Genomic DNA, 13,604 nt, shown 5'->3' on the forward strand with positions numbered 1-13,604 from the left:
ACAAATCTCTAAGCTCACTGAATCTACACGGCTACCTCCCTATCTAAGAAAAGCATCAAGTCGAAGCGCGCGTCTGACCCTTTCCAAAGTCGCTGGTGAACCGTTGCCAAATCAAAGAGGGATTTCAGGGGTCAAATGGGCCGGACCAAGCTAGCGACTAGTGGCGAGGCAAGATTCATTCGCTAAGGAGAGCCTCTGATGTCAAGTTGCAGTTATACCCCCCGGCTAGGGCCAGAGCTAGAACTAGAGCTAAAGCAGAGTGACAGGGGGGCCACTGAGCGCATCCCTTTCAGTTCCAGGTTTGCCTATTGCAGATCAATCTGCACCAATCGAATCTAATTAATTGTCTTGAAGCAAGCTCGATGATTTCACAAACGCCGTGTTTCAAAACGTTCGTTTAATCGTATCCCGGGTTAACTAACCTGGTCTAACCTTGGGGCGCTTTTGTCCTTGCGCGGCATGACCCGCCCTTGGGACGAGCTGCCGGATCTTGGTTACGGTCGTTTTTTCTTTTCTTTTAGCTAACATTAGAAAGAATCCATTATGTATTCTAACTGAATCACGCACGAACGCCAATCACTCCATCTTGTCCTACAATCTCGACGCTGAGTTGGTCCCCAGTTTTGGTTCCTCACATGCGTCCAACACCAATCCACGACTGCCCTTCTTGATAACCAACCATCTTCCTTCGGACAGCCGCATACATACACACCGGCCATACAAACATACCGGCCATCATTGCCGCCACGCCCTAAATACTCCCGCAGTCTAAACCACTCTTGCAAACGCAACGCAACCCTCTCTTTTCTGCTCACGATCCTCGTACCAGGTGCTACGAGTCGGCGTACCGACAACGACACCCAGCACCATGTCGACAATTGCCCTTAATACAACATCCGACGATGCAGGAAAGGGTCAGGCGTCAGAGGGGATCAGTCTCAAGGCCTTCGTGACTTCCCTGAGTGCCGCTCTGATAACCTTCGGGGTTCAAACAGGACTGTTCTTTCTTCTCAGACAGAAGCTCGCCAGAATCTTGTAAGTCCATCCATGCATGTGAGTAATCCTTTGTCCGTGTGACTAATGCCGCCCTGGTTTGTAGCAAACCGAAGACCTACCTCGTGCCTGAACGCGAACGAACCGATCCTCCCCCAGAAAGTCCGTGGGGCATGGTCAATGCCCTTATGCGCTTTCGAGACCGCGAGATCATGAACAAGTGTGGCCTAGACTCTTATTTCTTCCTACGATATCTCCAAACACTCTTGATCATTTTTATTCCTATGGCTGTTGTCATCATTCCCATTTTGATACCCATCAATTATGTGGGCGGCATTGGCAAAGATGTTACAGGCCAAGTCAAGAACAACGATACGAGCATCGATGTTACTGGTCTCGACACTCTCGCTTGGGGGAACGTCAGTCCCAAAAAGACGCACAGGTACTGGGCTCACTTAATATTGGCTGTTTGTGTTATTATATGGGTATGCGGAGTCTTTTTCGCCGAGCTACGAGTTTTCATCAAGATACGACAGGATTGGCTTACCACAGCCGAACATCGTTTGCGAGCTTCGGCAACGACAGTCTTGGTCAGCTCCATTCCCGAGAAATGGCTATCTGAAGATGCAATGCGGGGGCTGTTTGATGTGTTCCCGGGTGGCATTCGAAATATCTTCATGACCCGGGACTTCACTCCACTGCTCGACAAGATTAAAAAGCGAGACAAAGTCCACCGGCAACTCGAAGGGGCAGAGACGGAGCTTATCCGCGCGTGTAAGAAGAAACAGCTGAAAAAACGAGAGGCGGAAGAAAAGCAAGCCCGAAAGGAATCGAAGAACAAGAGGCCAACCAAGCAGGAAAAAGCCCAGCGTAAGCAGGAAGAAGATGCTGCGGCCCAGCTGCAGGCAGAGAGCGGCGCAGGCGCTAGTAGCGGAGATCACCACGAGGTTCCTCATGACGTCCGAGAAGGAATACAGGAAGCTCATGAGATGGAACACGGCGAGCATCAGCATACCCATGACGAGAACGAGCAGCCCCGTCCATCTCGCGATGAAGGTGGCCTGATGAAAGTTCCGATTCTGGGAACAGGATTGTCCAGGCTGACTCAGGGACTGGGCCGAGGAACAGATGCCGTGGGTAAGACCGGGCATGAAATCTTCGGTGGTGCTCGGAACGTTGTCGGTCGGCTCGACAATCAGATTGAAACGACTAATGGCTTCGTGTCGATAGCACCGTCCGCCAGGCCCGATACACGCAGTTCCAATCGCCGCCACGTGAGATTGCCTGACGAAGATGAGCTTCCACGTCCCTCAACTGCTGTATCTGACCGCCGGGGAGTGATGGGTCATGTGCCCACGCATTCAACCGCCGGCCAACGTCTTACTCATTCACGCGATGTTTCTGCTGCTTCTCAATTCACTGGGCCGAATAGGGAGAGCATTGAGCTGAAGTCATTCACAAACACAACCCGCAAGGTTAGTAACATTGAGGATATGTATGTGAATGATCGGGCTCGTTGGTTTCAATTTTGGAAACCGCCGTCCGGTGGGTTCGCTTCTCCGATTCCTCAAGGTGCTGAGGATGCCGAATTCCCATTTGAAGAAAAGTCAGGTTGGAAAAAGTTCAAGGAGGCCATTCCCTTTATCGGTGGCAAAGACGAAGAGCCTATCGAATATCCTATCGCACACAACGAGGAGTACAAGGAAGATGGCGAAGAACAAGCAGAATGGGAGAAGTGGCTCAAGCAAAAAGACCGGCCTACCCATCGATTGGCCAAATTTGAGTGGACACCAGACTTCCTCCCCGGCTTCCCGCTTTTGAACGAAAAGGTTGATACGATATTCTGGTGCAGAAAAGAGCTCGCACGCTTGAATCTCGAAATCGAAGAGGACCAGAAGCATCCCGAGCGTTTTCCCTTGATGAATTCCGCTTTCGTCCAATTCAACCACCAAGTTGCCGCTCACATGGCATGCCAAAGCGTGATCCACCATGTCCCCCGACATATGGCACCTCGAACCGTCGAAATTTCACCCAACGACGTTCTCTGGGATAATATGGCTATAAGTTGGTGGTCTGAATGGCTCCGTACGGCTGTATCAATGGCAGTTGTGGCTGGTATGATCATTCTCTGGGCTATACCCGTTGCTTTCACGTCGTCCATCTCGCAGATCGACTCTCTCATTGCGCAGTACCCTTGGCTCGGTTTCCTGCAGCAAAATGAAACGGTGCACAACGCTGTTCAGTCCCTTGCCGGTGTTCTGCCTGCCATCTTGCTTGCTCTGCTCCTGTTCTTGGTTCCGATCATCATGGACGCGCTCGCAGGCTTTAAAGGAGCCAAGACTGGGTCTCAGAAGTCAGAAATTGTACAGGCCTTTTATTTTGCATTCCTGCTTGTTCAGGTGTTCTTTGTTGTTTCGCTGTCCGCCAGTATTTTAACCGTACTCGGAGAGATCGCGGAAGATTTTACCAATATCACAAGCGTGTTGGCGACATCGCTTCCCAAGGCCGCCAACTATTTCTTCTCCTACATGATTCTACAGGCTCTCAGTACAAGCTCTGGTACTCTGCTACAAATCGGAGCCCTGATCAATTGGTATATTATTGCGAAGATTACGAACAACACGGCACGTAACAAGTGGACCACAAATACGAAGCTTCCTCAGGTCAAGTGGGGTTCTTTCTTCCCAGTTTACACCAATTTCGCTTGTATTGGACTCATCTACTGCGTCATTGCACCACTCATTTCGATATTTGCGATCATTACATTCAGTTTGCTTTGGATAGCCCACCGCTATACCATGCTGTATGTCAACCGCCTCTCTATCGACACTGGTGGCGTGCTCTACCCCCGCGCAATTAATCAGACTTTCGCCGGCTTGTACATCATGGAGATCTGTCTCATTGGGCTGTTTTTTATTGTACGGGATGATGCCAACAATCTGACGTGTACCCCACACGCTATCATCATGATTGTGGTAACTATCTTAACAGTACTCTACCAATTATTGCTCAACTACTCCTTTGGCCCCTTGTTCCGGTATTTGCCCATTACGTTCGAGGACGAAGCTGTACTCAGAGATGAGGCGTTTCAACGAGCACAGGATCATCGTTTGGGCTTGCTTGAAAACGAGGATGATGACGAGGCGGTCGAAAAGGAGGGGCTACCTTCTCACAACCGCAACGGTCAATCGGCGCTACACACTGACGGGGCGATCGAGAAGCCTCGCAAAGGTAACAAGTTTACAAACTTTGCGCCTGTCAAGGGTCTTACCCATGCCGGTTCTCTGGCCATCAGGGGCGGCAAGGCATTGAAAAACCACACATACGACAGAGCCGAGCAAGGCGTAAAGAGTGCGGCAAAGTATCGAGAGGAACGTCGGAAGAAAGACCTAGAAGCTCAGCGCGCTATTGGTGAAGCACTTTATGGCGGTTATCACGACGAAATCGAGGATTTGACTCCGGAAGAAAGGGATGCTCTTGTGCAGCACGCCTTCAAGCACGAAGCTTTGAGAGCTCGCCGCCCGGTCTTATGGATTCCTCGTGATGACCTTGGCGTCAGTGACGATGAGATCAGGCGCACAGAGCTTTTCAGCGAGCACATCTGGATTTCAAACGAGGGTACCGCCCTCGACAGTAAGGTCCGTGTGCTCTATGGCCGCGCTCCTCCAGATTTCAGTGAACTAGACTTGATCAATCTGTAGCGCGGGTCAAAAAAGGGCAAGGGGAAAGAGGGGGAAACACCGCGAGTCTCGTATGGGGGCTTGGATCGACTGTACATATGATATGATTAGAATGACTTTGATGACCAATGGGGCCGGCAAAGGTGCGGACCGGCAGATTGTTGTATACTTAGCATGTGGTTTGTGTTGTTGCATAGCCGAGCGGAAGATGCTCCATCACTGTATATACCCAGAATTGCGAACGCGCATTACACCATAGCATCTAGAAGCACACATTGCGTTATTGTTTATTGTTAATGGAAACCCCAATACATGAAAAAGTTTTCGCATGATCTTGCACATGCACAAACCACGCACTGGATATTGTAGCAAAAAGCCAATGATTGAGGCCAACACGCTCGCCACATTTCTTGTCACTCTTATATCAGTCGCCAAGAGGCCGCCGCTAGCACGGAATAACTTCTCCTCGCCGAATTTTGGTTATCCCTTGTCCCCAGCCTGTTGGTGAGGATAACGGTTGAGTGTAGTTTGCCCTTGCTTTGTGGAACGTTGTGCGTGGCGGGTCTAGTCAGGTTTTTAGTGGAAGACATAACGTGACACGCTGTTGGGTCTGCCATTGCCGGTTGATTGGACTTTCTGATACCTGGTTCGTGCTTCTGTTACGTGATGTTGCAAGAATGGGATGGAAATGACGGGCCAGCCGCACGCATCTTCGTCGTGAGAAGTGTATTGATAACAGCTCTACCATACCTAGCCGAGGACAGGGCTTGATGTCTACCGTTCAATATGAGATCCGGCGTGATTTGGACCATGCGGCACTCAAAATTATATCTACTCCTCTGTTTTCTCCTAATACAGCTTTTACGGTAGGTTCTACGTCAGTCGTACTGCAATAAAATCGGGCCCATATTTCAAGAGCCAGGATTCGATCCTTTCCATCGACGGTTTTGTCTTGAGTATGGCCAGGTGACGATTCAATCGCGTTGATATCACGGTCGTTCGTGTTAAAAGCCAACTAATCATAAAGTCAGATCAAATTCCAGTCGAGAAACAAAGACATCTCACCAACGATATCTAAACAGATCCTTTGCTTTATATTGTGTATTACCAGTTGGAACTAAAACTCACCAGGGTTGTTGTTAGATACTCCTTTGAAAGACTCATTTGTGTTGCTTTTGTGAACAGTTCGATGATACAGTCACTTACAAGTCCTTTCCTGGAATATATAAACGGACGAGGTTGTATTTTTTGGTAAGTTATCTGCTTGACACAGACCGACTCGTATCCCGAACCATATATCGAAGTGTTCTCCTATCAAACAAGCTCGCCATGCCGTCCTATGCCGCCACATCTACAGATGATCTGAGGAAGACATGCGCAACCAATCCTGCGTCGCTCTCGCTAGCCAAACTCGAAAGGCCGACAAACGAGCTGAAAACAGAAAGGAAGCAGATCCAGGCATTTCTCGACGAACTACCTAGCGCCGATGACGACAGAGAGAAATACGAAGACGTGGTCAGGATGAACACCGAAATGGAGGCCCAGGTCGAGGGTGAGATAGGAAGGAGACCGGCACCCACGTACGAATCGCCTGCACCTGCGTACGGTGCTTGAAATTTCGACAACGCTCATGCACATTGTTACTGCTGCTGGGGGATCTCCTCGTTGAATGTGAAATTGTTGGTATCTCATTAGGTCTCTGACTTGGGCGTTCTTGGTTTTACAAAGCCCTCGCATAGTCTTTGCAACGTTGTCTCATTGTCAGCTTGTAATACATTTATTTTTGCATTTTCTCTCTTGGGTTCTTCATGTATCTAGGTTGACTCTGACCTTCCAAGTCCGACGCTTCTTGCTGTTGAGAAGCACGCCGCAATATCTTCTATCTTTCGTGAGACTTCTTCCTCCCCCTTCCACTGAGTGAATAGAGCTACATATGTAACATATTGAAGCTTGCTAATCACTAAAAAGAATGGCTGTTAACCGTGCGTACCAATCACAACAAGCGTTTACGGCTTGTGTGCAACCATGTCCTGTTCCAACGTCAAAAGGGGATCCACGACGACAATGAACACGCAGGATGTACATGAGTAAGTTCGTGGTAGCTGACTCGTTCATATTGAGGAAGAACATAGCATGAGCATACTATCTGAAATACGCTAGTCAGTTAGTATTTCAGCAAAGCTTTGATCTACAATGGTCACCGTTATAGCCGTTGGACCCGGCGACGCTATTGGAGATCAACGTCATTCTCCACCGAAATTTTGCAATGACAATTCCCATATTTTGTGTCCTACAAGGGAGAAGAGAGAGAAACCAATATGCGGGTGAATTATCCCCATAGGGCTGAAGTTTGCCCAGTTGACAAATAGCAGTGGTCATCACACCGAGTATTTGGGTTTAGTCGTCGCACGGTCCCTTCTATATGCGATGAAGTCATTGTATCCCGAGTATTGCTTTTCCTTTATTAGAATTTTCAGGGGTGTATAATTCGTGCTTCTTTTGTTCCTCTTTTACCTTGGATAGAGCATCTAGAATAATGCAATCGTTTCTGCAGTACAAACGATTCCGACATGCTGTCGAGGCACAGCTTGACCGCAAGCAAGGGCTTGCGCATACTTTGGAGAAACCGATACGTTCGGAAGGGAGGCCACCTTTGGCCAAAAACCCCTTAAATCATCAAAGAGATTTAGAGCGTGGAAGCGATTTTGGGTTTCAGAAACCATGCCACCCTTCCGAACAACTGCATGCGCCTCGTGGTTGCCGACCTGGCAAAGTGGGAGAGCACGATGCCTGGAGTGTCCCACGAGCGGCGCAGCAGATCATGGTTGCGACCAATAGACCACTGGAGGAAGTAGAGCCGCGATATCAACCTTCGGACTCTGACCATGGGGACGGAAAGGATGACGACGAGGAGCTTGTCCTTCAAAGCAACAGCCATGGGGCATCCATGACCAACCTTTCTACCCAGACAACGCACAACACCCGCCTAGGACGCCTTATGACGGGCATACACGTCAGGAGACGGAACACCAGGGAAGGCGGGCAAGGGAATGTCTTTGTTGTTGGATATGAGGGGGACGACGACCCCTTAGATCCGCATAACTGGAGTTTTGCCACACGGATTAGATGCACCTTCACCGTGGCGGGTATCGGTTGTGTAGTCGGCATCGCCTCGGCCATCGACTCGTCTGCAATATCGGAGACGGCTGCCGAGTTTGGCGTTAGCGAAGTCGCAGCGTCTTTGGGCACCGGATTGTTCCTCATCGGCTTTGGTGCCGGGGCACTCTTTGCTGGTCCGATCTCTGAGACCGTTGGGCGGAATCCGGTGTATATCGCCACACTGGTGCTATACATGATCTTCATTATGGCATCGGCACTTGCACCCAACTTTGGGGCCTGGTTAGCCTTCCGGTTCATTGCAGGCATTTTTGGTAGTACTCCGTTGACGTGTGCCGGTGGAAGCGTATCAGATCTCTGGAGACCTCTGGAAAGAGTCTGGGCGTTTCCCATCTTCGCGAACGCGGCTTTCACCGGGCCACTCCTGGGACCAGTGATGGGCGGATGGATTGCGCAGTCGTCTGTCCTCAGCTGGCGCTGGACGGAATGGATTACCCTGATTATCTCTGGCTTCGTGCTTGGCCTTGTCGTCCTGTTTCAGCCCGAAACTTATCCTCCGATCCTGCTGAAGTGGAAGGCGGCGCATCTCCGCAGCATCACGGGTGATGACCGGTATCGTGCTGAGCTTGAGGTGCGACAAGAATCGTTTGGGCGTCGCTTGAAACGGGCTCTTTGGCGTCCTATATTACTGACAACGCGGGAGCCCATCATCATCCTCATTGCACTTTATTTAACCGTTGTATATGTTGTGCTGTTTGGCTTCCTAGACGGATTTGACTACATCTTCGCTGGCACGTACGGGACGTCGCAAGGCATCACGGGTATTTGTTTCCTGGGTATCATAGCTGGACTATTTGGGGCTACCGCGCTCGTACCGATCATTTACAAGTGGGCTAAGCACGATCTGCACAAGATCAAGGAGGCAGGAGGCGATCGTCTTCCTCCAGAGTTCCGGTTGTGGTTCAGTATGCTTGGTGGCGCCTTCGCGATTCCGATCTCGTTGTTCTGGATGGGCTGGACTGCACGCCCAGATATTTCGATCTGGAGTCCGCTGGCGGCTAGTGTTTTGTTCGGCTATGGTGAGTGTTTAGACCCCATTCTTCCTCTCTCGATTGCGGTGACGTGAAAAGACAAATTTTGCTAACTGGTGGGCAGGCATTTTGTGTGTGTTCATCTCCTGCTATCAATACATCATCGACGCGTACGAGACGTACTCGGCCAGCGCCCTGGCCAGCGTTACTTTGATTCGTTATATGGCAAGTGGTGGAATGGTCGTTGCCAGTATACCATTCTACCAGAACCTGGGAGTCGCGTATACTTGTACAATTCTAGGTTGTATCAGTGCTGCTTTGGGTCAGTATCTATCTACAGAAAGACAAGAGAAGAGGCAAACTAACAGCGCAACACAGTGCCGGTTCCCTATGTGTTCTACAAGTACGGTCCATGGATCCGGTCAAAGTCCAAGTACGCTATCTCAACCACCACAAAGTAAATCATGGATGAGCGCAGAAGCTGCAGCGTTGGCTGAAGGAACGAAGGTATAGGTTCAATCAATTGGGCCATAGCAATAGAATAGTGCTGAATCGCAGATGATTGTTGTGCTACTGCCGGTTAAACTAGTTGTTGATGCCTTTGACTGGGTGAATACAACATGACGGTTGGTTGGTTAGTTGGTTGGTTGGTCTCACTATACTCGGTTTCCTTTCTTGATACGCCTTAACGTTGCCCCAACAGACATGCCAGATAGCGTGGTATTCAAGGTTGTGCACAGCTGTCCATCTGGTCAGTGAGCGTGTCGAGTCTTTGCGAGCTTTGAGTCAGTAAATGACCAGCAATGTTCGTTGCAGAAGGTTTTCGTATGCAGTCCAAGCGCCTACATACTCATCCATGGGTAGGAGGATATCCTATTATTGGCAATGTCGGACTTTCTCGCAAAGGATAAAGGCGCCTGCAGGGATTGCCTGGGATATGGGATTGAGAGTGAATGCAGGGTTCAAAGCTCCAGCGAATAGGCCCACCAGCGTATCTGCAAACTCCAGAGTGGGATGAAATGATTGCCAAGCCAAATTTGTGAGCTTAGGCATGTAGGCTGCAGCACAGGCGAGCTCCAACCAGTGATTCGAGGCCGTTCTGTTTCTCCATATTCCCTCCCCCATTTAATAGTGCGCCTGCGCTCTGATTACGGGCATATTTGCATATGAACGACCCCTGGACGGATTCAACCTCACTGAGCGACGACAGCGGGTACGCTACTGTAATCTATGTCAATCTACGTCGGCACTCAACCTTAATTACCTTTCCACGATTGCTTTTGGACCAAGTGTTTCCTCCTTTTCCTTCCCCGAGTCGTATCTGTGCAGGGTGGCAGTTTGTATTGATCCATTGCGAGTCTTTCATACAGTCTAGCTCCAGTTTTTTTCGTCCTCTTCTTCTTGTTCTTCCTTTCCTCCAATCTAGGTCCTTCCCTATTCGATGGTCGTATTGCCTCACAAAATTGTCTTAGCTGCCTTTTGGAGAGCCATCATCGGATTGTTTTAGAAAGAAACGCTTTGTGCTCGGATTAACACGCGTCAGCTCACCCACGTATCAGCGACACATTGCCTGCCGCTATTGGAGTGAGGGTTCGCCGCCGATCTTCGTATTTACTGTCAGCAAGCGCAGAGAATCCCGCGGTCCCTACCCGTACTGTCTTTGAACCGTCGTCCGGGTACTCCGTACCAATTCCACTCGTTTGCTTTTGTATTACTCTTGCTCCCGCGCTGCCGCTCCCGCCCTGCGAAAACACCACTTCTTAGCCCACAGTCATCCTGTTGTGTGGCGCGGTCTCACTCAAGGACCAGGACAAGAACCTACTGAACCACAGCCGGAAGGATTTGCGGCGCTGGACTCCCAAAGAGCAAGAGGCGTACGTCTGTCTGTCTGACTTACAGATCTGCTTGTCCAAAACGCGCCCTGCAAACTCTCAATTGTCTCTGCACTTGACAGGTTACAGCATACAAACGACAAGCCGCAACTATTTGTGGAACGATAATACGCCGCTAAACTTTGATAACAACTCGGGATAGAAACGCCCAGATTTAGTTGCAGAACAGACCCGTGTTCGCTCGATTGGTATCCAAAGTTAGTGTTTGACAGCATTCTTCGGCACTGTAATTCTCACCAACACATCGCAAACATGGGAAATCTCGGCAAGGCCGGCTTGAAATGGCTGCTGTCTTCGCTTGTGCTGTCACAGGCCCAAGCCTTTTATATCCCGGGTAAGTAAAGTATACCCTTCGTACCTTATCAGCGCGGCTGTAAACGAACATGCTCGCAAGATGCAGGTCCTACCTTTGATTCTAACTCTCTTCCTTCTGCTGCAGGCTGGTCAATAAAGAGTTACAAAGACAGCGAACAGATCCCCTTATTGGTCAACAAGGTCTATTCCGACAACACCCAATTACAATACGCCTACTACGACTTGCCCTTCGTCTGCCCTCCCACGGGGAAACACTCGGCCGGGGGACTGCTCAGCGGACAGAGTATATCGTTGAACCTCGGCGAGGTCCTGCGCGGTGATCGCATTATCACTTCCGACGTCGATCTGACCGTGGGAAAAGACAGCGAGTGCAACTTTCTATGCACTCAGGAAGTCGGTAGAAAAGACCTCAAGAGAGCCAAGGAGCTTGTCAAGGATGGATATGTGGTTGAATGGATTGTGGATAATCTCCCCGGCGCCACCAGCTTTGTTACGGTCGACAAGACAAGAAAGTACTACGCCGCTGGCTTCAAGCTTGGCTTTACCGATTACTCTTCGGGCAAGCCAAGGTACTATCTCAACAATCACCACACCATTGTTATCCGATGGCGTAAGGCACCTGGCCGTGCTGGCGAGAGGGGCGAAAAGGTCGTCGTCGGCTTCGAAGTCTACACAAAGAGCATCGGCCAGAGTAATAAGCGCGAGAACGGATGTCCCGCCGATCTCCACAGTATCGACGAGCACTTTGAGCTTTACATCACCCCTAATAAAACGACAAACTTCGCCATGCAGTACCCTGACTCGTCCTACTATCCCGAGGACGAGGAGGCGGATGATGATGCCACTCTGTCCATTCCCTATACCTATTCTGTTTACTTCCGTGAGGACGACTCCATTGAGTGGAACAGACGCTGGGATCTGTATTTTGTAAATCAGGAAGAAGGATCCAAGATTCATTGGCTGGCCATTGTCAACTCGCTCATTATCTGTGGTTTGTTGACTGGTGTCACCCTCATGATCCTAGCAAAAACCATCCGAACCGACATCAAAGGCTACAGAGAGGTCTCGGCGGAGGATGGCAAGCTGCGTGTCAAGCGTGCCCGCAGATCGGATGCCCGCACTCCGAGATCAGAGAAGACCACTGGGCTGGGATTGTTAGACCAAGAAGGCCCAGTGGATGGCGAGGACGACATTTCATCTGACGAGGAAGGACTCGAGGACGTCACTGGCTGGAAGCTGCTCCATGCTGATGTTTTCCGGAAACCCGATTATGGATACCTCCTGGCTCCATTGGTTGGGTCTGGTATGCAGCTGCTCTTCATGGCAATCGGTCTCGTGTTCCTGAGCGCAATCGGTGTTCTCAACCCCAGCTTCCGTGGTGGCTTTATTAGTGCAGGTGTTGGACTTTTCGTGTTTGCCGGCGTTTTCTCTGGCTATTTTTCTGCAAGAGTCTACAAGAGCTTTGACGGCCAGCATTTCGGCAAAAATGCCCTGGTCACAGCAATGCTATTCCCTGGCCTCTTGTTCGGCCTCATCTTCGTACTGAACCTCTTCGTCTGGGCTCAGGCGTCCAGCACGGCTATCCCCTTTGGGACGTTGATTGCTATCCTGCTGCTCTGGCTCTGTATTCAAGTGCCTCTCGTGTACGTCGGTTCATGGTACGGCTTTGTCAGAAGCGGGGCATGGGAACACCCGACAAAGACGAGCGGCATCCCCCGGCAGATTCCTCGGCAGGCTTGGTACATCAAGAGCCTGCAGGCGGTGCTGCTCGCTGGACTGATCCCCTTTGCCGTAATCTTCATCGAGCTGCTGTTTGTCTTCCAGTCTATGTGGCAAGACAAGAGCGGGTACTACTACGTATTCGGCTTTTTGGCGGTGGTATCAGTCATTTTGATTTTGACCATCGCGGAGGTAACAGTCGTGACCGTCTACGTCCAGCTCTGCTCTGAAAACTACCACTGGTGGTGGCAGTCCTTCATGGTCGGCGGAGGAAGTGCTCTTTGGATTTTCTTGTACTGCATCTGGTACTACTTTGCTAAACTACATATCTCGGGCTTCGTCAGCTCGATGCTGTTCTTCACGTACAGCTTCATGGGTTCCTGTGTCTATGGGCTCCTCACAGGCACCGTGGGTTTCTTAACTGCTTATGCATTTGTGAGGAGGATATATGGGTAGGTCTATCTTGGCGCGTGCTTTGGCAGATGCGTGATGCTAATTCGGTATGCAGGGCCATCAAGGCAGATTAGTGTGCTGCTTCAGAGTTTACCTTTAACAAGGCAGAGTAATAACCGCAAAACAATGGACGATGTAATTGATAGACACGGATATAATGCAGCTTGTCCTTTCCAAGCATATCTCGGCGCGGGATCTCGAACGATCAGGCTAGGCGTTAGGAGGAATTGCTTTTCGGATGTCTGTTGAATCAGCGTCACAGCTCGATGGAGATGTCCAATTGGTATCATTTTGTACATAAGTCGACTGCATTTCTCGTTGGTGTGGAAAGATACACGAGTAGGGCGCTTTCCGCCGTGATGTAGACGAAATGTTTCTTGGGACCATCATGATGCATCACGACC

At 50.1% G+C, this 13,604-nt stretch overlaps 3 protein-coding genes across 3 annotated transcripts; all 3 read left to right on the plus strand.

Annotated features, from left to right (window-relative positions):
- Window positions 1-868: 868 nt before the first annotated feature.
- BKA67DRAFT_510356 (uncharacterized protein) lies at window positions 869-4,694 on the plus strand (the record flags this gene model as incomplete). Its single annotated transcript, XM_046097321.1, has 2 exons — window positions 869-1,035; window positions 1,100-4,694. The coding sequence occupies 2 exons, from the start codon at window positions 869-871 to the stop codon at window positions 4,692-4,694; spliced, it is 3,762 nt and encodes a 1,253-aa protein (XP_045963606.1).
- A 2,977-nt stretch (window positions 4,695-7,671) lies between these two features.
- BKA67DRAFT_510875 (major facilitator superfamily domain-containing protein) lies at window positions 7,672-9,282 on the plus strand (the record flags this gene model as incomplete). The annotated part of the gene is made up of 3 exons (XM_046097363.1): window positions 7,672-8,869; window positions 8,946-9,143; window positions 9,200-9,282. The coding sequence occupies 3 exons, from the start codon at window positions 7,672-7,674 to the stop codon at window positions 9,280-9,282; spliced, it is 1,479 nt and encodes a 492-aa protein (XP_045963607.1).
- A 1,347-nt stretch (window positions 9,283-10,629) lies between these two features.
- Window positions 10,630-13,587, plus strand: BKA67DRAFT_14925 (endomembrane protein 70). Its single transcript, XM_046095104.1, has 3 exons — window positions 10,630-11,047; window positions 11,153-13,199; window positions 13,256-13,587. The coding sequence occupies exons 1-3, from the start codon at window positions 10,966-10,968 to the stop codon at window positions 13,272-13,274; spliced, it is 2,148 nt and encodes a 715-aa protein (XP_045963608.1). The 5' UTR covers window positions 10,630-10,965; the 3' UTR covers window positions 13,275-13,587.
- The last annotated feature ends 17 nt before the right edge of the window (window positions 13,588-13,604 follow it).

Source organism: Truncatella angustata (genome assembly GCF_020726525.1).
Source record: "Truncatella angustata strain MPI-SDFR-AT-0073 chromosome Unknown BKA67scaffold_1, whole genome shotgun sequence".
NCBI classification, from domain to species: domain Eukaryota; kingdom Fungi; phylum Ascomycota; class Sordariomycetes; order Amphisphaeriales; family Sporocadaceae; genus Truncatella; species Truncatella angustata.